Consider the following 24140-nt stretch of genomic DNA (forward strand, 5'->3'; position numbering starts at 1 on the left):
TGTGATTCAGTTCCATTATTAAATGATTCATGTTCCATTATTCAAAAGTGACTAGAGTTCCATTATTAAAGTGATTCATGTTCCATTATTAAAAAATGATTCATGTTCCATTATTAAAGTGATTCATGTTCCATTATTAAAGATTGATGTTCCATTATTAAAGTGACTAGAGTTCCATTATTAAAGTGATTCATGTTCCATTATTAAAGTGTTCCATTATTAAAGTGATTCATGTTCCATTATTAAAGTGATTCATGTTCCATTATTAAAGTGATTCATGTTCCATTATTAAAGTGTTCCATTATTAAAGTGATTCATGTTCCATTATTAAAGTGATTCATGTTCCATTATTAAAGTGTTCCATTATTAAAGTGATTCATGTTCCATTATTAAAGTAATTCCTGTTCCATTATTAAAGTGACTAGAGTTCCATTATTAAAGTGACTAGAGTTCCATTATTAAAGTGACTAGAGTTCCATTATTAAAGTGACTAGAGTTCCATTATTAAAGTGACTAGAGTTCCATTATTAAAGTGACTAGAGTTCCATTATTAAAGTGACTAGAGTTCCATTATTAAATTGACTAGAGTTCCATTATTAAAGTGACTAGAGTTCCATTATTAAATTGACTAGAGTTCCATTATTAAATTGACTAGAGTTCCATTATTAAAGTGACTAGAGTTCCATTATTAAAGTGACTAGAGTTCCATTATTAAAGTGACTAGAGTTCCATTATTAAAGTGACTAGAGTTCCATTATTTGACTAGAGTTCCATTATTAAAGTGACTAGAGTTCCATTATTAAAGTGACTAGAGTTCCATTATTAAAGTGACTAGAGTTCCATTATTAAAGTGACTAGAGTTCCCTTTACTAGAGTTCCATTATTAAAGTGACTAGAGTTCCATTATTAAAGTGACTAGAGTTCCATTATTAAAGTGACTAGAGTTCCATTATTAAAGTGACTAGAGTTCCATTATTAAAGTGACTAGAGTTCCATTATTAAAGTGACTAGAGTTCCATTATTAAAGTGACTAGAGTTCCATTATTAAAGTGACTAGAGTTCCATTATTAAAGTGACTAGAGTTCCATTATTAAAGTGACTAGAGTTCCATTATTAAAGTGACTAGAGTTCCATTATTAAAGTGACTAGAGTTCCCTTTACTAGAGTTCCGTTTCCTAGCATCGACTAGCACTGGAATGCTGTATTGTGTTGGCTTCATATTCTCAGGGGACACTAGAACATTTGAAGTCGTAACTCCGATATGATTGTGTTTAAGTTATTTTCAAGTTGGAACAATTAATTAACCAATAGATTGCCAACAACATTTTCTCTGTTTCCCACTTGTAATTCTAAATTTGAAGCTCATTCAAGGCGACAGTGGTTAGAGCGTTGGACTAGTAACCGAAAGGTTGCAAGTTCGAATCCCTGAGCTGTCGTTCTGTCCCTGAACAGACAGTTAACCCACTGTTCCTAGGCCGTCATTGAAAATAAGAATTTATTCTTAACTGCCTTGCCTAGTAAAATAAAGCTAAATAATCATCACACAGACAATAATTCTACTAGTTGACTGAACAGACACATGGCAGGATACTGAAACTCAGTACGCAATGGTCGGGAATGTGTTTCATTGGGGCTGGACACACCGCAAACCAAATTGGCCTGAACCGGTTTTGAGTGACCATTTACAATTTAATTACAATCAATTTACAGAATAATAGCAAACCACTCAAGTCAATTGGGCACACATCAATTCACGGGAGACGGCCAGGGTTGGGTCACTAACCTTGATTTACAGAACAGTGATGATTAATGGCCCATCTCAGGGTCCAAGACTCATATTGTCACTGGGGCCTAAACAACAATGGTTTGATGATTGTCCATCTGTGGAACATTCTAGAAGGACTGGGCTGATCCAGAAAGCTGGTTGTGTGTCTTGTGCTGCCCTACTTAGTTTGTTCATTTGGGAGTAAAAGATTGCCTGTTGACAACATTGAAACGGTGTCTGTTTCTTTACATCAGTGTTTCCCAACTCCAGTCCCCCAACAGCACATATTGTTGTTGAAGCCCCGGACAAACTCAGCTGATTCAACTCATTGAGGGCTTGATGATTATCTGACACCACATCATAGTCTACAAAACGAGTCAGCCTGTTCCAAACGACTTCTAAGCTAAATATCCACCCCTAAACCCTCTTACAATTGTCCGCATACAGTATGTTAGAGACGCTAAAGGAAGTCGCCAACACAACAGCCTGAACAGTCTCTTCAGCGCGTCTCTAGCTCCGGTCCCACCCATCTCGCAACAACAAGTATCCTAAATGGTTTCAAATATACTTAAGTATCTAAAGTAAATGTAATTGCTAAGATATACTTAGGTATCAAAAGTAAAAAAGTAAAGCAAACCAGATGGCACCTTTTTGTTGTTCTTTATTAATTCACAGAAAGCCAGAAACACACTACAAGCATTTCGCGACAGTCGCATTAACATCTGCTACCCATTTGTATGTGACAAATAAAATGTGCTTTGACACTCCAATACTCAGACATCATTTACGCATGTGTTTAGTGAGTCGGCCAGATCAGATGCAGTAGGGATGTTCTCTTAATAAATTGTCGTGTCCCGATAAGCATTCAAAATCTGAAGAATAGTTTTGGGTATCAGGGAAAATCTACGGAGTAAAAAGTACATCATTTTCTTTAGGAATGTAGTGAAGTAAAAGTAAAAACCCATCACTTAATTAGGGATGTCAATTAAGAACAAAGTCGTATTTACAACGACGGCCAAACCCGGAAGACGCTGGGCCAATTGTGCGATACCCTATGGGAATCCCAATAACGGCCGGTTAAGATACAACCTGGATTCGAACCAAGGTGTCTGTAGTGATGCTTCAAGCGCCTTAGACGGCTGCGCCACTCGTAAGCCCAAGTAAAGTACAGATACCCCAAAAACGACTTAATACTTAAGTAGTACTTTCAAGTATTTCACTAAAGTACTTTACTTTAAAATAAATGATCACAAAGGTGAATCTTTGGTTATTGTACATCTCCTCATGTCAGTCGTGTCTCTGTGAAACAGATGATGATGCTTAGATTGGAGAGGGAGGCCCATCAAATGGTTGGAGTCATCATCATGCCACTGCAAGCGAATACCAGAGCGCCAAGTCTAGGTCCAAAAGGTTCCTTACCAGCTCCGACACCCGAGTCATAAGACTGCTGAACAATGAATCACGTGGCCACCCAGACTATTTGGTCCTTCTGTAGCTCAGTTGGTAGAGCATGGCGCTTGTAACACCAGGGTAGTGGGTTCGATTCCCGGGACCACCCATACGTAGAATGTATGCACACATGACTGACTGTAAGTCGCTTTGGATAAAAGCGTCTGCTAAATGGCATATATATTTACATTCACACACCCTCCACCCTTTGTTTTTACACTGCTGCTACTCGCTGTTTATTATCGATGCATAGACACTTCACCCCTACCTACATGTACCCATGACCTTGACTAACCTGTACCCCTGACATTGACTCGGTACCCCCTGTATATAGCCTCCACATTGACTCTGTATCGGTACCCCTGTATATAGCCTCCACATTGACTCTGTATCGGTACCCCCTGTATATAGCCTCCACATTGACTCGGTAGCCTCCACATTGACTCGGTACCCCCTGTATATAGCCTCCACATTGACTCTGTACTGGTACCCCCTGTATATAGCCTCCACATTGACTCTGTATCGGTACCCCCTGTATATAGCCTCCACATTGACTCTGTACATGGACCCCCTGTATATAACCTCCACATTGACTCTGTACTGGTACCCCCTGTATATAGCCTCCACATTGACTCTGTACTGGTACCCCCTGTATATAGCCTCCACATTGACTCTGTACCGGTACCACCTGTATATAGCCTCCACATTGTCTCTGTATCGGTACCCCCTGTATATAGCCTCCACATTGACTCTGTACTGGTACCCCCTGTATATAACCTACACATTGACTCGGTACCCCCTGTATATAGCCTCCACATTGACTCTGTATCGGTACCCCCTGTATATAACCTCCACATTGACTCTGTACTGGTACCACCTGTATATAGCCTCCACATTGACTCTGTATCGGTACCCCCTGTATATAGCCTCCACATTGACTCTGTACTGGTACCCCCTGTATATAGCCTCCACATTGACTCTGTAATGGTACCCCCTGTATATAGCCTCCACATTGACTCTGTACCGGTACCACCTGTATATAGCCTCCACATTGACTCTGTATCGGTACCCCCTGTATATAGCCTCCACATTGACTCTGTACCGGTACCACCTGTATATAACCTCCACATTGACTCTGTACCGGTACCCCCTGTATATAGCCTCCACATTGACTCTGTACTGGTACCACCTGTATATAGCCTCCACATTGACTCTGTACCGGCACCCCCTGTATATAGCCTCCACATTGACTCTTTATCGGTACCACCTGTATATAGCCTCCACATTGACTCTGTACCGGTACCCCCTGTATATAACCTCCACATTGACTCTGTACCGGTACCCCCTGTATATAACCTCCACATTGACTCTGTACCGGTACCCCCTGTATATAGCCTCCACATTGACTCTGTACCGGTACCCCCTGTATATAGCCTCCACATTGACTCTGTACCGGTACCCCCTGTATATAACCTCCACATTGACTCTGTACCGGTACCCCCTGTATATAGCCTCCACATTGACTCTGTACCTGTACCCCCTGTATATAACCTCCACATTGTCTCTGTACCGGTACCCCCTGTATATAGCCTCCACATTGACTCTGTATCGGTACCACCTGTATATAGCCTCCACATTGACTCTGTATCGGTATCCCCTGTATATAGCCTCCACATTGTCTCTGTACTGGTACCCCCTGTATATAGCCTCCACATTGACTCTGTACCGGTACCCCCTGTATATAACCTCCACATTGACTCTGTACCGGTACCCCCTGTATATAGCCTCCACATTGACTCTGTACCGGTACCCCCTGTATATAGCCTCCACATTGACTCTGTATCGGTACCCCCTGTATATAGCCTCCACATTGACTCTGTACTGGTACCCCCTGTATATAGCCTCCACATTGACTCTGTACCGGTACCCCCTGTATATAACCTCCACATTGACTCTGTACCGGTAGCCCCTGTATATAGCCTCCACATTGACTCTGTACCGGTACCCCCTGTATATAGCCTCCACATTGACTCTGTATCGGTACCCCCTGTATATAGCCTCCACATTGACTCTGTACCGGTACCCCCTGTATATAGCCTCCACATTGACTCTGTACCGGTACCCCCTGTATATAGCCTCCACATTGACTCTGTACCGGTACCCCCTGTATATAACCTCCACATTGACTCTGTACCGGTACCCCTGTATATAGCCTCCACATTGACTCTGTACCGGTACCCCTGTATATAACCTCCACATTGACTCTGTACCGGTACCCCTGTATATAGCCTCCACATTGACTCTGTACCGGTACCCCCTGTATATAACCTCCACATTGACTCTGTATCGGTACCCCCTGTATATAGCCTCCACATTGACTCTGTATCGGTACCCCCTGTATATAGCCTCCACATTGACTCTGTACCGGTACCCCTGTATATAGCCTCCACATTGACTCTGTATCGGTACCCCCTGTATATAGCCTCCACATTGACTCTGTATCGGTACCCCCTGTATATAGCCTCCACATTGACTCTGTATCGGTACCCCCTGTATATAGCCTCCACATTGACTCTGTACTGGTACCCCCTGTATATAGCCTCCACATTGACTCTGTACTGGTACCACCTGTATATAGCCTCCACATTGACTCTGTATCGGTACCACCTGTATATAGCCTCCACATTGGCTCTGTACCGGTACCCCCTGTATATAGCCTCCACATTGACTCTGTACTGGTACCACCTGTATATAGCCTCCACATTGACTCTGTATCGGTACCCCCTGTATATAGCCTCCACATTGACTCTGTATCGGTACCCCCTGTATATAGCCTAATTTATTGTTATTTAATTTATTGTTACTTTTTATTTGATTGTTTATTTTATTTAGTAAATATTTTCTTAACTATATTTCTTAAACTGCCTATTTAGTTAAGGGCTTGTAAGTAATTAATTCACAATAAGATCTACCTACACCTGTTGTATTTAGTTAAGGGCTTGTAAGTAATTAATTCACAGTAAGATCTACCTACACCTGTTGTATTTAGTTAAGGGCTTGTAAGTAATTAATTCATGGTAAGATCTACCTACACCTGTTGTATTTAGTTAAGGGCTTGTAAGTAATTAATTCACAGTAAGATCTACCTACACCTGTTGTATTTAGTTAAGGGCTTGTAAGTAATTAATTCACAGTAAGATCTACCTACACCTGTTGTATTTAGTTAAGGGCTTGTAAGTAATTAATTCACAGTAAGATCTACCTACACCTGTTGTATTTAGTTAAGGGCTTGTAAGTAATTAATTCACAGTAAGATCTACCTACACCTGTTGTATTTAGTTAAGGGCTTGTAAGTAATTATTCCAGTAAGATCTACCTACACCTGTATTTATTTAGTTAAGGGCTTGTAAGTAATTAATTCACGGTAAGATCTACCTACACCTGTTGTATTTAGTTAAGGGCTTGTAAGTAATTAATTCACAGTAAGATCTACCTACACCTGTTGTATTTAGTTAAGGGCTTGTAAGTAATTAATTCATGGTAAGATCTACCTACACCTGTTGTATTTAGTTAAGGGCTTGTAAGTAATTAATCACAGTAAGATACCTGTTGTATTTAGTCAGGGCTTGTAAGGTAAGATCTACCTACACCTGTTGTATTTAGTTAAGGGCTTGTAAGTAATTAATTCACAGTAAGATCTACCTACACCTGTTGTATTTAGTTAAGGGCTTGTAAGTAATTAATTCACAGTAAGATCTACCTACACCTGTTGTATTTAGTTAAGGGCTTGTAAGTAATTAATTCACAGTAAGATCTACCTACACCTGTTGTATTTAGTTAAGGGCTTGTAAGTAATTAATTCACAGTAAGATCTACCTACACCTGTTGTATTTAGTTAAGGGCTTGTAAGTAATTAATTCACAGTAAGATCTACCTACACCTGTTGTATTTAGTTAAGGGCTTGTAAGTAATTAATTCACAGTAAGATCTACCTACACCTGTTGTATTTAGTTAAGGGCTTGTAAGTAATTAATTCACAGTAAGATCTACCTACACCTGTTGTATTTAGTTAAGGGCTTGTAAGTAATTAATTCACAGTAAGATCTACCTACACCTGTTGTATTTAGTTAAGGGCTTGTAAGTAATTAATTCACAGTAAGATCTACCTACACCTGTTGTATTTAGTTAAGGGCTTGTAAGTAATTAATTCACAGTAAGATCTACCTACACCTGTTGTATTTAGTTAAGGGCTTGTAAGTAATTAATTCACAGGAAGATCTACCTACACCTGTTGTATTTAGTTAAGGGCTTGTAAGTAATTAATTCACGATAAGATCTACCTACACCTGTTGTATTTAGTTAAGGGCTTGGTAAGTAATTAATTCACAGTAAGATCTACCTACACCTGTTGTATTTAGTTAAGGGCTTGTAAAGTAATTAATTCACCTGTTGTATTTGGCGCATGTGACGAATAAAATGTGATGTCATTTGATTGGCTGTATACGACTTTAATGTTAAATCTAACCTCACTTTACAGAACCTTATGTTTAAATAGTATGTTTGTTTATTATTATACATGTCTTCTATAATAACAATATCTGCATTGGCTACTCCTGTGTGTCTTAATTATCAGCGAGGTGTCCCTAAAAAGGTGTCCCTGTCTGAACATCATGTTGGTGTCCCAAATGGCATTGTATTTCTTAAATAGTGCCCTACTTTTGATCAGGGACCATAGGGCTGTGGTGAAAAGTAGTGCACTATATAGGGCTGTGGTCTAAAGTAGTGCACTATATAGGTCTGTGGTCTAAAGTAGTGCACTATATAGGGTTGTGGTCTAAAGTAGTGCACTATATAGGGCTGTGGTGAAAAGTAGTGCACTATATAGGCCTGTGGTCTAAAGTAGTGCACTATATAGGTCTGTGGTCTAAAGTAGTGCACTATATAGGGCTGTGGTCTAAAGTAGTGCACTATATAGGGCATTGTCTACAGGTAGACTTTAGGTCTTAGTGGTAAAGGTGATCTTTATGCTGGGAATCTTTTTAGACTGGTTAGTTATAAAAGTTTTAAAAAACAAACAAGAAACCACACTTCTAGATCTATTAAAAAACAAGTATAACACTAAAATAGTAGCTAGCATGGCAAATTACAATGACACAAAAGTAGCTCTGCACATCACCTCACAAAACATAAGTTGTCTTGATGTCAATGGTAATGTTCTTATAATAGTTATTTTAGGCCCCTAGACCCGCAGATGTAAAGTTCGATTAGAGCATATAGTTTTAAAGTCAGGAAAACAATTCTCAAAACAAGACAACACGTCCGTTTTTTCCTCCCAAAAGTAGCAGGGAGAAACGTGGATAAACGTCGAATTCTGCAGTGAGAGTTTGTTGATAAGGGGTTTATTCGTAGACACGGTATTAGAGGTTGGGAGGTTTTACAAAATCTCACAGCAACATGTAAAGACGCAGTTAGTTTGGTCACAGACAGAGACATTTACACTTTAAAGTAAAAACAGAAAACTCAAACCCAAAATGTGTTGTAAAGAACAACTGAACGGGTATGCAAATAATGAAAAACCACACTCATAAATACATAGAAATAAGTGAGAGAAAAAAATTTAACCACACGAGAAAAATTTAAGTAAAACAAATCACACGATAAACAGGCTATTACACAGTCTACAAACTTGTCAGGCTTTTCCAAACGACTTTTAAGCTAAATATTCACACCTAAATCGTCTTACAAGTGTCCGCATTCAGTGCGCTAGAGACGCCAAAGAAAGTCTGCAAAACAACAGCCTGAAGTCTCTCCAGCGCTTCTCTAGCTCTGGTCCCATCCATCCCGCAACAACAAGTTGACTATGTTAGTAGGTCGAGAGGGTAGCGCAGTAACGGCCTGGACCAGAGTTAGCGCTTCTATCACTTGACATAGACCGAGTTGAAGGTGATTTCCACCCGGGGACAGAAGCGCTTGAGCCCCGGTGGCCCCGCAGAGAGGACAGTCTATGATTTGGATGAATCAATCATTTGTTTGGCCTTCTTCTCTAATCTAAGTAGCATACACGTTGAAAAGTAAAACAAACAAAAAACAACAAACCACACTTCTAGATCTTTAAAAAAACAAGTATAACACTAAAATAGTAGCTAGCATGGCAAATTACAAAAGTAGCTCTGTACACCACGTCATAAAACAGAAGTTGTCTCGATGTCAATAGCAATTGTTCTTATAATAGTTATTTTAGGCCTGTAGACCTGCAGATGTACAGTTAGATTAGATCATATAGTTTTAAAATAATAGTCAGAAAAACAAGTCTCAAAACAAGACAACCCTTCCGTTTTTTCCTCCCCAAAGTAGCAGGGAGAAACGTTGAGTTTTGCCCGTTGTGTTTGCAGAAGCTGCAGGACTGGCGCTCCCTCCGGCATCTTGGAGCGGGTCGTCTTCTTTCTCTCCCTCTGGACCCGGGTCCCCACGGAGGGTCTGGAGGCTGCTGTAGGGGTCTTGGGACCCTTGCTGCTGGTCGGATGTAAAGGAGCGTCTTTACGCAAGGGGACAATTTTGGAATCCAGGTTTTTTTCCCTCCCCAAAGTAGCAGGGAGAAACGTGGACATACGTCTAATTCTGCAGTGAGAGTTTGTTGATAAGGGCGGTTTATTCGTCGACACAGTATTAGAGGTTGGGAGGTTTTACAAAATCTCACACCAACATGTAAAGACGCAGTTAGTTTGGTCACAGACAGAAAGAGACATTTACACTTTAAAGTTAAAACAGAAAACTCAAAACCAAAATGTGTTCTAAAGAACAAGTGCACGGGCACGCAAATAATGAAAAACCACACGTCATAAATACATTGAAATAAGTGAAAAAAGTTGAAAACACACGAGAAAAAGTAAATAAATAAATCAAATCACACGATAAACGGGCTATTACACAGTCTACAAACTAGTCAGGCTTTTCCAAACGACTTTTAAGCTAAATATTCACACCTAAATGTCTTACAAGTGTCCGCATTCAGTGCGCGAGAGACGCTAAATAAAGTCTGCAAAACAACAGCCTGAATGAAGTCTCTCCAGCGCTTCTCTAGCTCTGGTCCCACCCATCCCGCAACAACAAGTTGACTATGTTAGTAGGTCTAGAGGGTAGCGCAGTAACGGCCTGGACCAGAGTTAGCGCTTCTATCACTTGACATAGACCGAGTTGTAGGTGGTTTCCACCCGGGGACAGAAGCGCTTGGTGTGGGCTTGAGCCCCGGTGGCCCCGCAGAGAGGACAGACATACTGTCGCAGGTACGGGCACACCACGCCCCCATCCTGGTCCTTTAGACTGTGGGACCCAAACACAGACTCAGACTCCCCGTTGTGTTTGCAGAAGCTGCAGGACTGGCGCTCAGGTGATGGCGCTCCCTCCGGCATCTTGGAGCGGGTCGCCCTCTTTCTCTCCCTCTGGACCCGGGTCCCCACGGAGGGTCTGGACGCTGCAGTAGGAGTCGTGGGCCCCTCGCTGCTGCTCGGATGTAAAGGAGCGTCTTTACGCAAGGGGACAATTTTGGAATCCAGGGATTCCTTTTCGTGCCGTAGAGGTGGTGTCGCCACCGGTGCTATCGGTGACAGCAAGGCTCGCGACGGGAACTGTTCAAATTCCACCATGGTCGAGCATATACTGGAGTGATGACCGTCAACGGTTGACGGTTCTGATGTGAAGTTCCCTAACTTCATCTCCCGCACTGCGTCCGCTAGCTTCATGTAGTCCCGCCACAGTTGGAAACTCTTATTTTCGGATTCCATTTTCGGTCGGTGTTGGAGTTGATAACTAAACGATGCCATGGTTCAATGAATTGAGAACTAAACTGAAGGCAAGTTGGACAATACGCACGTTTTGACCTGTCCGCATTTTGGAAAGCAGCCAATCAAATGGTGTTGTGCGGAGGCGGTGGGAGGTGACAACAGCCAATCAAATGGTTTCAAACTGACAACAGCTAAATTGGCCATTTTAGAAGATCAACTATTTGGGATACAATTTTACACCTCAACAATATTAAAAACTTCAAATATAACTGTTTAATCTATTCTAGGGTCTAAATAGTTAGGACTTAGATTATAATTCTTAGTTATAATAAGATGTTTTATAATAGCCTATTTTAATAAAATATCACTTAGCGGGTCGCCTTCTTGCTCTGTTAAAATTCAAAACTGCTTCGACTTCCTCGCTGTTCACTACTACCACCATTAAGTTATTGTAGCATTTCTCCTGGCTCATCGAGTCATTCCAGTAATAGTATTGGTACTGCGGTGTTGGAGGGATGGGTGGAGGGAATGGGGGTGAAGGAGAGGTTGGCGGGGAATGTTTCGGAGGACGCATGGCTCTCGAACCTCGCCTCTCCGGAGTCCGTACTGGAGTTGCAGCGATGGGGTAAGACTGTAAGTACCAATTGGATGTCACGAAATTGGGGAGAAAAAGGGGTAAAAAGTAAAACAAAATAAAGAATGGCCTTACTGAAGAGCTCAGTAACCTCAACTGTTTATTATTTGTGGAAGATTGTTGTTTTTTATCCCCCCAGAAATTGCGGACCACCTGCAATACCCAACGATAACCACTGATCTAGATATACCACCTGCAGTACCCAACGATAACCACTGATCTAGATCTAGATATTTCATCTTGTTTCAGTAACATTACTGGTCAGATACATTTATCCATCTTCCTAGAACTAGTACACTATTTTATAACTTTGTATTGGCTTGTTTTGATGCCTACCATGAACCCGTATTCCCCATATCGTGCACATGAGGCCCTGGTAGAAAGTAGTGCATTATATAGGGAATGGTGCCATTCTCTGTCTCTCTCTTCCCCTTAACTAGTGAGAAAGAGGAAGAGGAGAAAGAGGAAGGGCATGAAGACGCTACAGAACTGGTCTGTGGCCTGATCAGAGAACTCTCCTACCTAAAGTGAGTCTTCGTCTCTTTTCCCTCCTCTCCCTCCATCACTTTCTCCTAGTGATGACATTTGACCTAATGAACTTTAGAAGTCAGCCTGATCCGCCCCACAGATCTCTGAGCTCTGATTGGCTAGATGGCTGTCTGCTCAGATGGACACATAGATAAGAAACTCTCCTTAGTTAACACAGGAGAGGAGGAGAACAAGCCCTCCTCCATCTCTTCTCTCTCTCAATTCAATGTTTCAAGCGAAATACAAAATTAACAGTAAACATTACACAACATTTCAAAATAATAAATACATTTCAAATGTCATATTAGTGTTGTAATGATGTGCAAATAGTTCAACTACAAAAGGGAAATTAAATTGGGGAAACACACTGAACCATCATCTCAACGCCCCCAAAGACTCATGGGTAATTAGTCTTCACATAGTGGAGGCTCACTTGAAGTTGATTTGTATTTCTGTTTTGACTTGAATACTCCAGATCAGTTTGAGAACAATGATCCAAAGTATCAACCCAGATGAGACCTGAATGTTTGTCAAGTTATATGGACACAACGTTATAATAATAATGCTGGTCTATAATACCATTTAAGGGTTTATTTTTGTCAAGTTCATCAGCCTTTATAATAATAATGACATCATAAATCAAACAGTTTTATGTAGTCACATGTGTTTTGTAGAATGTGGGTTATAAAATAAATGACCACTCCAGGTGAATCTTTGGTTATTGTACATCTCCTCATCTCAGTAAAAGAATATAATTGAAATATATCTATTGAAACATGTCGGAATGGCATTTAAAACTAACCAGTAGAAAGATTACAGTATAAAGATCACCTTTAGAATTAGATTACAGTAGAACAATACAGTTTATACATATGATATAGTGCAGTATTTAAACATTATTAAATATAGTGTTCCATTATTTAGTGATTCCATGTCTGTGTATATAGTGCAGCAGCCTCTAAGGTAGACCACTGTAACCGGGTGGTAGCTTTAGTGGCACTACTTTAGACCACCCGGTTTAAGTGCACTATTTTTGTCCCACTTCCTAATGCTGAGGACATCACTTTGGAACAGTATGTAGTCACTGTGTTTTTAGAATGTGTTATAAAATAAATGACCACTAAGGTGAATCTTTGGTTATAGTACATCTACTCATCTCAGACCGTGTCTCTATGAAACATGCGGCTTTAATAACTAACCAGTCTAAAGATTCCCAGCATAAAGATCACCTTTAACATATAGTGCACTACTTTAGACCACTACCCTATATAGTGCACTACTTTAGACCACTGCCCTATATAGTGCACTACTTTAGACCACAGCCCTATATAGTGCACTACTTTAGACCACTACCCTATATAGTGCACTACTTTAGACCACATCCCAATATAGTGCACTACATTTACATTACATTTAAGTCATTTAGCAGACGCTCTTATCCAGAGCCTACAAATAGTGCATACACCTTATGACATCCAGTGGAACAGCCACTTGCATCTAAATCTTTTTTTTTGGGGGAGTGAGTACTACTTTAGACCACAGCCCTATATAGTGCACTACTTTAGACCACAGCCCTATATAGTGCACTACTTTAGACCACATCCCTATATAGTGCACTACTTTAGACCACAGCCCTATATCGTGCACTACTGTTGACCACTGGCCTATATAGTGCACTACTGTTGACCACAGCCCTATGGCCCCTGATCAAAAGTAGGGCAATGCTGAATACAACAGGTGTAGTAGACCTTACAGTGAAATGCTGAATACAACAGGTGTAGTAGACCTTACAGTGAAATGCTGAATACAACAGGTGTAGTAGACCTTACAGTGAAATGCTGAATACAACAGGTGTAGTAGACCTTACCGTGAAATGCTGAATACAACAGGTGTAGTAGACCTTACAGTGAAATGCTGAATACAACAGGTGTAGTAGACCTTACCGTGAAATGCTGAATACAACAGGTGTAGTAGACCTTACAGTGAAATGCTGAATACAACAGGTGTAGTAGACCTTACAGTGAAATGCTGAATACAACAGGTGTAGTAGACCTTACCGTGAAATGCTGAATACAACAGATGTAGTAGACCTTACAGTGAAATGCTGAATACAACAGGTGTAGTAGACCTTACAGTGAAATGCTGAATACAACAGGTGTAGTAGACCTTACAGTGAAATGCTGAATACAACAGGTGTAGTAGACCTTACAGTGAAATGCTGAATACAATAGGTGTAGTAGACCTTACAGTGAAATGCTGAATACAACAGGTGTAGTAGACCTTACAGTGAAATGCTGAATACAACAGGTGTAGTAGACCTTACAGTGAAATGCTGAATACAACAGGTGTAGTAGACCTTACAGTGAAATGCTGAATACAACAGGTGTAGTAGACCTTACAGTGAAATGCTGAATACAACAGGTGTAGTAGACCTTTCAGTGAAATGCTTACTGACACATTCAATAACCAACAATGCAGTTCAAGTAGTTAGTAAATATTTACTGAATGAACTAAAGTAAAACAGATCAAATGTAACATAGTAAAATAACAATAAAGAGTGTGGGCAGATATAGAGTCAATGTGCGGGGTACAGGTGAGTTGAGGTCATTTGTTGTGCAGGTAGGGGTAAATGGTGAATTTTTCCTCCCCAGCAGGGAGAAATGTGGATAAAGGTGTAGTAGATTCTCTAATGAGAGAGAATTACGTTGTTAATGTGTAAATGACTGTTGTAGCTGGAAACGGCTGATTTTTAATGGAATATCTAAGAGGTGTAGTAGCCCATTATCAGCAACCATCACTCCTGTCTTCCAATGGCACAACATTACAACATTAACCATGTCTACACTGTATTTCTGATACAATGATGTTATTTTAATGGACAAAAAATGTGCTTTTCTTTTAAATAGACATTTCTAAGTGAAACAAACTTTTGAACGGTTTTGGTCGGAAATGACTGAATACAACAGGTGTCGGCCAACAGGTGTTTTAGACCATATCACCGACAAGGGCTTTGGTGCCAACAATGACTGAATACAACAGGTTTTGTAGTAGACTGCATATCACCGACAAGGGATTTGGTCGGCCAACATGTGTTTATGACTGCATATACAACAGTGTTTTATGACTGCATATCACCGACAAGGGTTTTGGTCGGCTAATGACTGCATATGTGTTTTATGACTGCATATCACCGACAAGGGTTTTGGTCGGCCAACATGTGTTTTATGACTGCATATCACCGACAAGGGTTTTGGTCGGCCAACGTGTGTTTTATGACTGCATATCACCGACAAGGGTTTTGGTCGGCCAACGTGTGTTTTATGACTGCATATCACCGACAAGGGTTTTGGTCGGCCAACGTGTGTTTTATGACTGCATATCACCGACAAGGGTTTTGGTCGGCCAACGTGTGTTTTATGACTGCATATCACCGACAAGGGTTTTGGTCGGCCAACATGTGTTTTATGACTGCAATGAGCGCAACAATACGCACAAAAATGAAGTGAAATCAAGCTTATTAAACAGTATTGCCATTGATTAAAAAATAAATATATATTCACATATATGTATATAAATGTTCCCTGGCAGAGAGCCCAAAGAGGACCATTACTTGGAGTAAATCCTGAACGGTTTCAAAATGCCTGTTGAATATCCTCGTCATAAAACATATGTTGGCCGACCAAAACCAGCCAATAAAGGTATTGTAGAGCATTGGTTAAAGGAGGACATTCATACTACGGAAGAGTGGAGAGGTAGACTCAAAGAACTGTATTTAATGGAAAAGATCACCCATAACATACAACTTGCAGACAGATTTAGTCTACTTAAAAAGGATTGGAACCGCTCGTTGTAAATAATATTGTGTAGACACGACTCAGTCTCAAAGCAACCAAACATATGATAATTGTATATATATGTTATGTTATTGTTTAATTATTATAACTTTAGTTTCTTAGTTCTAAAGTTATCTTGTTTATTGTATAGCCTACTTGTTGGCATCTCAGACGACCAGAACCTTAATAATAATCATCACACTTACGTCACAGACAATAATTCTAATAATTGACTGAACCGACACATAGCAGGATACTGAAACTCAGTACGCAATGGTCGGGAATGCGTTTTGGGGCTGGACACACCGCGAACCAGGCCCTACTGTTGTCGATCACACATACTAATGCCACGTTCACGTGCAATCAGAGTTATCGGAAATTCCTAGTTCCGACTGGGAAGGTTCACTTGAATGACCCTCAAATTTAGAATTACAAGTGGGAAACAGAACAATTTTATTGTAAATCTATTGGTTAATTAATTGTTCCAACTTGAAAATAACTTAAACACAATCATATCGGAGTTACGACTTCAAATGTTCTAGTGTCCCCTGAGAATATGAAGCCAACACAATACAGCATTCCAGTGCTAGTCGGTGCTAGGAAACGGACACTTCTGACTCGCTAACATGATTGACACCGTAATAATCGTAATGATACGGCCTTGTAAGAGCCATAAGTGTCAACCAACATAATTCATTATTTTACATTAACCTGTTTAACTTGTATTAAATGAATTATGAAGAACATTGTGTGATTTAGGCTCCACGAAATATGAAATGCGTTATGAAGAATATCGTGTACTGTGGCCTTCACGAAAAAAAAACGGTCTTTCTGACTACAAGTGCACCAGTATCCCAAAGTATTAAACGAAATCAAGCATAGAAAACAGCAGTGGCATTATTACAAATGTTTTCCCCACGGATTAAGTCGCACATAAATGTGTGTCTTTTCTCAGAAATTCTGATCAGAATGTCTGCTCAGAAAAATCGAAAACAGTATATATAACAATACATACACAATTTATAAAACGGGATTAAATAAATACAACATTAAGGTATATTCATAACGTTTAATAGTGTCACGAATTAAGACACATAAAAACGCACGAAATCTGCTGAAATACATTATGTAAATGCACGAATTGAATGTGAGATTGTGTTGTCAAATTGGCCTGAACCGGTTTTGAGTGACCATTTACAATTTATTTACAATCAATTTACAGAATAATAGCAAACCACTCAAGTCAATTGGGCACACATCAATTCACGGGAGACGGCCAGGGTTGGGTCACTAATCTTGATTTACAGAACAGTGATGATTAATGGCCCATCTCAGGGTCCGAGACTCATATTGTCACTGGGGCCTAAACAACAATGGTTTGATAATTGTCCATCTGTGGAGCATTCTAGAAGGACTGGGCTGATCCAGAAAGCTGGTTGTGTGTCTTGTGCTGCCCTACTTAGTTTGTTCATTTGGGAGTAAAAGATTGCCTGTTGACAACATTGAAACGCTGTTTCCTTACATCAGTGTTTCCCAACTCCAGTCCCCCAACAGCACATATTGTTGTTGAAGCCCCGGACAAACTCAGCTGATTCAACTCATTGAGGGCTTGATGATTATCTGACACCACATCATAGTCTACAAAACGAGTCAGCCTGTTCCAAACGACTTCTAAGCTAAATATCCACCCCTAAACCCTCTTAAAATTGTCCGCATACAGTATGTTAGAGACGCTAAAGGAAGTCGCCAACACAACAGCCTGAACAGTCTCTTCAGCGCGTCTCTAGCTCCGGTCCCACCCATCTCGCAACAACAAGTATCCTAAATGGTTTCAAATATACTTAAGTATCTAAAGTAAATGTAATTGCTAAGATATACTTAGGTATCAAAAGTAAAAAAAATAAAGCAAACCAGATGGCACCATTTTGTTGTTCTTTATTAATTCACAGAAAGCCAGGAACACACTACAAGCATTTCGCGACAGTCGCATTAACATCTGCTACCCATTTGTATGTGACAAATAAAATGTGCTTTGACACTCCAATACTCAGACATCATTTACAAACGAAGCATGTGTTTAGTGAGTCGGCCAGATCAGATGCAGTAGGGATGTTCTCTTGATAAATTGTCGTGTCCCGATAAGCATTCAAAATCTGAAGAATAGTTTTGGGTATCAGGGAAAATCTACGGAGTAAAAAGTACATCATTTTCTTTAGGAATGTAGTGAAGTAAAAGTAAAAACCCATCACTTAATTAGGGATGTCAATTAAGAACAAAGTCGTATTTACAATGACGGCCAAACCCGGACGACGCTGGGCCAATTGTGCGATAACCTATGGGAATCCCAATAACGGCCGGTTAAGATACAACCTGGATTCGAACCAAGGTGTCTGTAGTGACGCCTAAAAACACTGAGTTACAGTGCCTTAGGACAGATACCCCAAAAACTACTTAAGAAGTCATTTCAAGTACTTTACACCAATGGTGGACAATGGTGCTTGGTGGCGGCTTGGGCCCCGGTGACCCCGCAGAGAGGGCAAAGACTTAGCTGCAGGTACCGGCACATCATGTCCCCATCCTGGTTCTTGATGCTGTGGGACAGAAACACCGACTCAGGCTGCCCGTTGTATTTGCAGAAGCTGCAGAACTTGCGCTCGGGTGACGGCACCTCCTCCGGCGTGTTTCTCCCACTCTGGTCCCAGGTGCGCTGGGGTGACGGCACCTCCTCCGGCGTGTTTCTCCCACTCTGGTCCCAGGTGCGCTGGGGTGACGGCACCTCCTCCGGCGTGTTTCTCCCACTCTGGTCCCAGGTGCGCTGGGGTGACGGCACCTCCTCCGGCGTGTTTCTCCCACTCTGGTCCCAGGTGCGCTGGGGTGACGGCACCTCCTCCGGCGTGTTTCTCCCACTCTGGTCCCAGGTGCGCTGGGGTGACGGCACCTCCTCCGGCGTGTTTCTCCCACTCTGGTCCCAGGTGCGCTGGGGTGACGGCACCTCCTCCGGCGTGTTTCTCCCACTCTGGTCCCAGGTGCGCTGGGGTGACGGCACCTCCTCCGGCGTGTTTCTCCCACTCTGGTCCCAGGTGCGCTGGGGTGACCGCACCTCCTCCGGCGTGTTTCTCCCACTCTGGTCCCAGGTGCGCTGGGGTGACGGCACCTCCTCCGGCGTGTTTCTCCCACTCTGGTCCCAGGTGCGCTGGGGTGATGGCACCTCCTCCGGCGTGTTTCTCCCACTCTGGTCCCAGGTGCGCTGGGGTGACCGCACCTCCTCCGGCGTGTTTCTCCCACTCTGGTCCCAGGTGCCAGCGGGGGATCTGGACGGTGCTGTAGGGGGCTCGGGACCCTCGGTGCTGCTCGGCGATAAAGGAGCGTCTTCAAACAAGAGGACGATTTCGGAATCCAGGGGTTCCATTTCGTGCCATAGGGGTGGTGTCGCCACGGGTGTTATCGGTAACAGCAAGGCTCGCGGCGGAAACTCTTCAAATTCCACCATGGTCGACCATATCCCGGAGTCATGACCCTCAACGGTTGACGGTTCTGGGGTGAACCTGCCTAACTGCATCTCCCGCACTAGGTCAGCTAACTTCAGGTAGTCACGCCACGGTTCGAAACTCCTGTTTTCGGACTCCATGTAAGGCGGTAGGTCTTGGAGTTGACAAATCATTGCGTTCATATTCCCGCTTGTATTTTTTATAGCCCAACAGACTAGTGTCTGATAACGATCAGAATGTACCAGAATAAAGAACGTTGGGTCTGAACTGACAACTCAACTGAAGGCAAATTTGACAAAGGTTACCTTTTAACCTGTCAGTGTTTTGTTTACCAGCCAACCACATGGCGTTGTGCGGAGTCCGTGGAACCTGACAACAGCCAATCAAATGGTTTCAAACGGACAACTGCTGAATTGGTCATTTTAGAAGATCAACTATTTGGGATACAATTTTACATCTCAACAATATTAAAAACGTCAAATATAACTGTTTAATCTATTCTAGGGTCTAAATTGATAGGACTTCTAATTCTTAGTTATAGAAAGCTGTTTGATAATAGCCTATTTTAATAAGAAAATATCAGTAAAATAACCGTTAAAATTCAAAACTTCTTTTTTTTTTTTTTTTATATTATTTTATTTCATCTTTATTTAACCAGATTGGCCAGTTGAGAACAAGTTCTCATTTACAACTGTGACCTGGTCAAGATAAAGCAAAGCAGTGCGACACAAACAACAACACAGAGTTACACATGGAATAAACAAGCGTACAGTCAATAACACAATAGAAAAAAGTCGATATACAGTGAACGTCCTTGCTGTTCACTACGACCAAAACGATTTTATAACACAATGGCAATGACAAAGGGACAACAATTTAAACAGACAATATTATACAACATACAATGGAAACGACATAAACAGGCATCCTACTGAAATGACCCGTCACGGCAGGGACGGGGACGGGAGTTGGGGGTAATCGGGGAGAGAGGGATGGGGGACGGAGGGGAATACCGGGATCAGAGCAATGGGGAGATGGAGGAATTTAGTTACAGTCAAATAAATACACACGCAACAATCTACACAAAAGTCCTTCTGTTATCGTATAAGATCAATGATTACCTCAATCACCAATAACGATTTTCCCTTTGGGGATGATTAATAAAGTTACGTTAAAATCAATCGAATTGAAGAAAGATGACAAAGAAGGAAGGATTTAAACAGTTTAGTAACTAGGTCTGCGTGAAGGAAGGATTGAAACAGTTTAGTAACTAGGTCTGCGTGAAGGAAGGATTGAAACAGTTTAGTAACTAGGTCTGCGTGAAGGAAGGATTTAAACAGTTTAGTAACTAGGTCTGCGTGAAGGAAGGATTGAAACAGTTTAGTAACTAGGTCTGCGTGAAGGAAGGATTGAAACAGTTTAGTAACTAGGTCTGCGTGAAGGAAGGATTGAAACAGTTTAGTAACTAGGTCTGCGTGAAGGAAGGATTGAAACAGTTTAGTAACTGAAGGAAGGTGAAACAGTTTTGAAGGAAGGATTGAAACAGTTTAGTAACTAGGTCTGCGTGAAGGAAGGATTGAAACAGTTTAGTAACTAGGTCTGCGTGAAGGAAGGATTGAAACAGTTTAGTAACTAGGTCTGCGTGAAGGAAGGATTGAAACAGTTTAGTAACTAGGTCTGCGTGAAGGAAGGATTGAAACAGTTTAGTAACTAGGTCTGCGTGAAGGAAGGATTGAAACAGTTTAGTAACTAGGTCTGCGTGAAGGAAGAAACAGTTTAGTAACTAGGTCTGCGTGAAGGAAGGATTGAAACAGTTTAAACAGTTTGAAGGAAGGATTGAAACAGTTTAGTAACTAGGTCTGCGTGAAGGAAGGATTGAAACAGTTTAGTAACTAGTCTGCGTGAAGGAAGGATTGAAACAGTTTAGTAACTAGGTCTGCGTGAAGGAAGGATTGAAACAGTTTAGTAACTAGGTCTGCGTGAAGGAAGGATTGAAACAGTTTAGTAACTAGGTCTGCGTGAAGGAAGGATTGAAACAGTTTAGTAACAGTGAAGGAAGGATTGAAACAGTTTAGTAACTAGGTCTGCGTGAAGGAAGGATTGAAACAGTTTAGTAACTAGGTCTGCGTGAAGGAAGGATTGAAACAGTTTAGTAACTAGGTCTGCGTGATAAATGGCACCACATTCCCATCCAAAGTATCAAGCCAGATGTGAACTGAAAGTATGTGAAGTTATATGGGCCCAACGTTATAATAATAATGCAGGTCTGTATATCACATTTTATTTTTATTTACACATATTTAGCAGATGTTATTGTGGGTGTAGCGAAATGCTTGTGTTCCTAGCTCCAACAGTGCAATAGTATCTAACTATTCACAACAATACACACAAAAGTATGAAATTATGAAATATATAAAAATTAGGCATTGACTTACATACAGTAGAATATAATTTTTTATTTTATTAAACTAGGCAAGTCAGTTAAGAACCAATTCTTATTTTCAATGACGGCCTAGGAACAGTGGAACAGCCTTGTTCAGGGGCAGAACGACAGATTTGTACCTTGTCAGCTCTAACTACTAGGCTACGCTGTATAGTATATACATGAGATGAGTAAAGCAGCATGAAAACATTATTAAAGTGATTAATGTACCATTATTAAAGTGATTCATGTTCCATTATTAAAGTGATTAATGTTCCATTATTAAAGTGATTCATGTTCCATTATTAAAGTGATTCATGTTCCATTATTAAAGTGACTAGAGTTCCATTATTAAAGTGACTAGAGTTCCATTATTAAAATGATTCATGTTCCATTATTAAAGTGATTCATGTTCCATTATTAAAGTGATTCATGTTCCATTATTAAAGTGTTCCATTATTAAAGTGATTCATGTTCCATTATTAAAGTGATTCATGTTCCATTATTAAAGTGACTAGAGTTCCATTATTAAAGTGATTCATGTTCCATTATTAAAGTGATTCATGTTCCATTATTAAAGTGATTCATGTTCCATTATTAAAGTGACTAGAGTTCCATTATTAAAGTGACTAGAGTGACTAGAGTTCCATTATTAAAGTGACTAGAGTTCCATTATTAAAATGTTCCATTATTAATGTGATTCATGTTCCATTATTAAAGTGATTCATGTTCCATTATTAAAGTGACTAGAGTTCCATTATTAAAGTGATTCATGTTCCATTATTAAAATGATTCATGTTCCATTATTAAAGTGATTCATGTTCCATTATTAAAGTGATTCATGTTCCATTATTAAATTAGAGTTCCATTATTAAAGTGATTCATGTTCCATTATTAAAGTGATTCATGTTCCATTATTAAAGTGATTCATGTTCCATTATTAAAGTGACTGTTCCATTATTAAAGTGATTCATGTTCCATTATTAAAGTGTGTTCCATTATTAAAGTGATTCATGTTCCATTATTAAAATGTTCCATTATTAAAGTGATTCATGTTCCCATTCCATTATTAAAGTGATTCATGTTCCATTATTAAAGTGATTAATGTTCCATTATTAAAGTGATTCATGTTCCATTATTAAAGTGATTCATGTTCCATTATTAAAGTGACTAGAGTTCCATTATTAAAGTGATTCATGTTCCATTATTAAAGTGATTCATGTTCCATTATTAAAGTGATTCATGTTCCATTATTAAAGTGATTCATGTTCCATTATTAAAGTGTTCCATTATTAAAGTGATTCATGTTCCATTATTAAAGTGATTCATGTTCCATTATTAAAGTGATTCATGTTCCATTATTAAAGTGATTCATGTTCCATTATTAAAGTGATTCATGTTCCATTATTAAAGTGTTCCATTATTAAAGTGATTCATGTTCCATTATTAAAGTGATTCATGTTCCATTATTAAAGTGATTCATGTTCCATTATTAAAGTGTTCCATTATTAAAGTGATTCATGTTCCATTATTAAAGTGATTCATGTTCCATTATTAAAGTGTTCCATTATTAAAGTGACTAGAGTTCCATTATTAAAGTGATAGAGTTCCATTATTAAAGTGACTGAGTTCACTGTTCCATTATTAAAGTGATTAAATGTTCCATTATTAAAGAGTTCCATTATTAAATTGACTAGAGTTCCATTATTAAAGTGACTAGAGTTCCATTATTAAAGTGACTAGAGTTCCATTATTAAAGTGACTAGAGTTCCATTATTAAATTGACTAGAGTTCCATTATTAAAGTGTTCCATTATTAAAGTGACTAGAGTTCCATTATTAAAGTGACTAGAGTTCCATTATTAAAGTGACTAGAGTTCCATTATTAAAGTGACTAGAGTTCCATTATTAAAGTTCCAGAGTTCCATTATTAAAGTGACTAGAGTTCCATTATTAAAGTATGTTCCATTATTAAAGTGACTAGAGTTCCATTATTAAAGTGACTAGAGTTCCATTATTAAAGTGATTAGAGTTCCATTATTAAATTGATTCATGTTCCATTATTAAAGTGACTAGAGTTCCATTATTAAAGTGACTAGAGTTCCATTATTAAAGTGATTAATGTTCCATTATTAAAGTGATTAGATGTTCCATTATTAAAGTGATTCATGTTCCATTATTAAAGTGATTCATGTTCCATTATTAAAGTGACTAGAGTTGATTCATGTTCCATTAGATTAA

The 24140-nt window shown here is 40.0% G+C and overlaps 1 protein-coding gene across 1 annotated transcript; it reads right to left on the bottom strand.

The window, feature by feature from the left end:
- Window positions 1-8487: 8487 nt before the first annotated feature.
- On the bottom strand, window positions 8488-19847 carry LOC127929390 (uncharacterized). Its single transcript, XM_052517343.1, has 3 exons — window positions 18468-19847; window positions 11496-11601; window positions 8488-11037 (listed from the first exon to the last, which is right to left on the bottom strand). The coding sequence occupies exons 1-3, from the start codon at window positions 19658-19660 to the stop codon at window positions 10390-10392; spliced, it is 1947 nt and encodes a 648-aa protein (XP_052373303.1). The 5' UTR covers window positions 19661-19847; the 3' UTR covers window positions 8488-10389.
- Between the last annotated feature and the right edge of the window lie 4293 nt (window positions 19848-24140).

The sequence above is a fragment of the Oncorhynchus keta genome, unplaced genomic scaffold (genome assembly GCF_023373465.1).
Source record: "Oncorhynchus keta strain PuntledgeMale-10-30-2019 unplaced genomic scaffold, Oket_V2 Un_scaffold_713_pilon_pilon, whole genome shotgun sequence".
NCBI lineage: Eukaryota > Metazoa > Chordata > Actinopteri > Salmoniformes > Salmonidae > Oncorhynchus > Oncorhynchus keta.

Bases quoted from the DNA above. Each gene is read 5' to 3' on its own strand.
- LOC127929390 (XM_052517343.1), bottom strand. From the start codon at position 19,660: ATGAACGCAATGATTTGTCAACTCCAAGACCTACCGCCTTACATGGAG. The intron at 11,602-18,467 runs GTAAAGTACTTG...CTGCAACTCCAG, and splicing joins CACCATTGTCCACCATTGGT to TACGGACTCCGGAGAGGCGA. The intron at 11,038-11,495 runs GTACCAATACTA...TCAATTCATTGA, and splicing joins CCCATCCCTCCAACACCGCA to ACCATGGCATCGTTTAGTTA.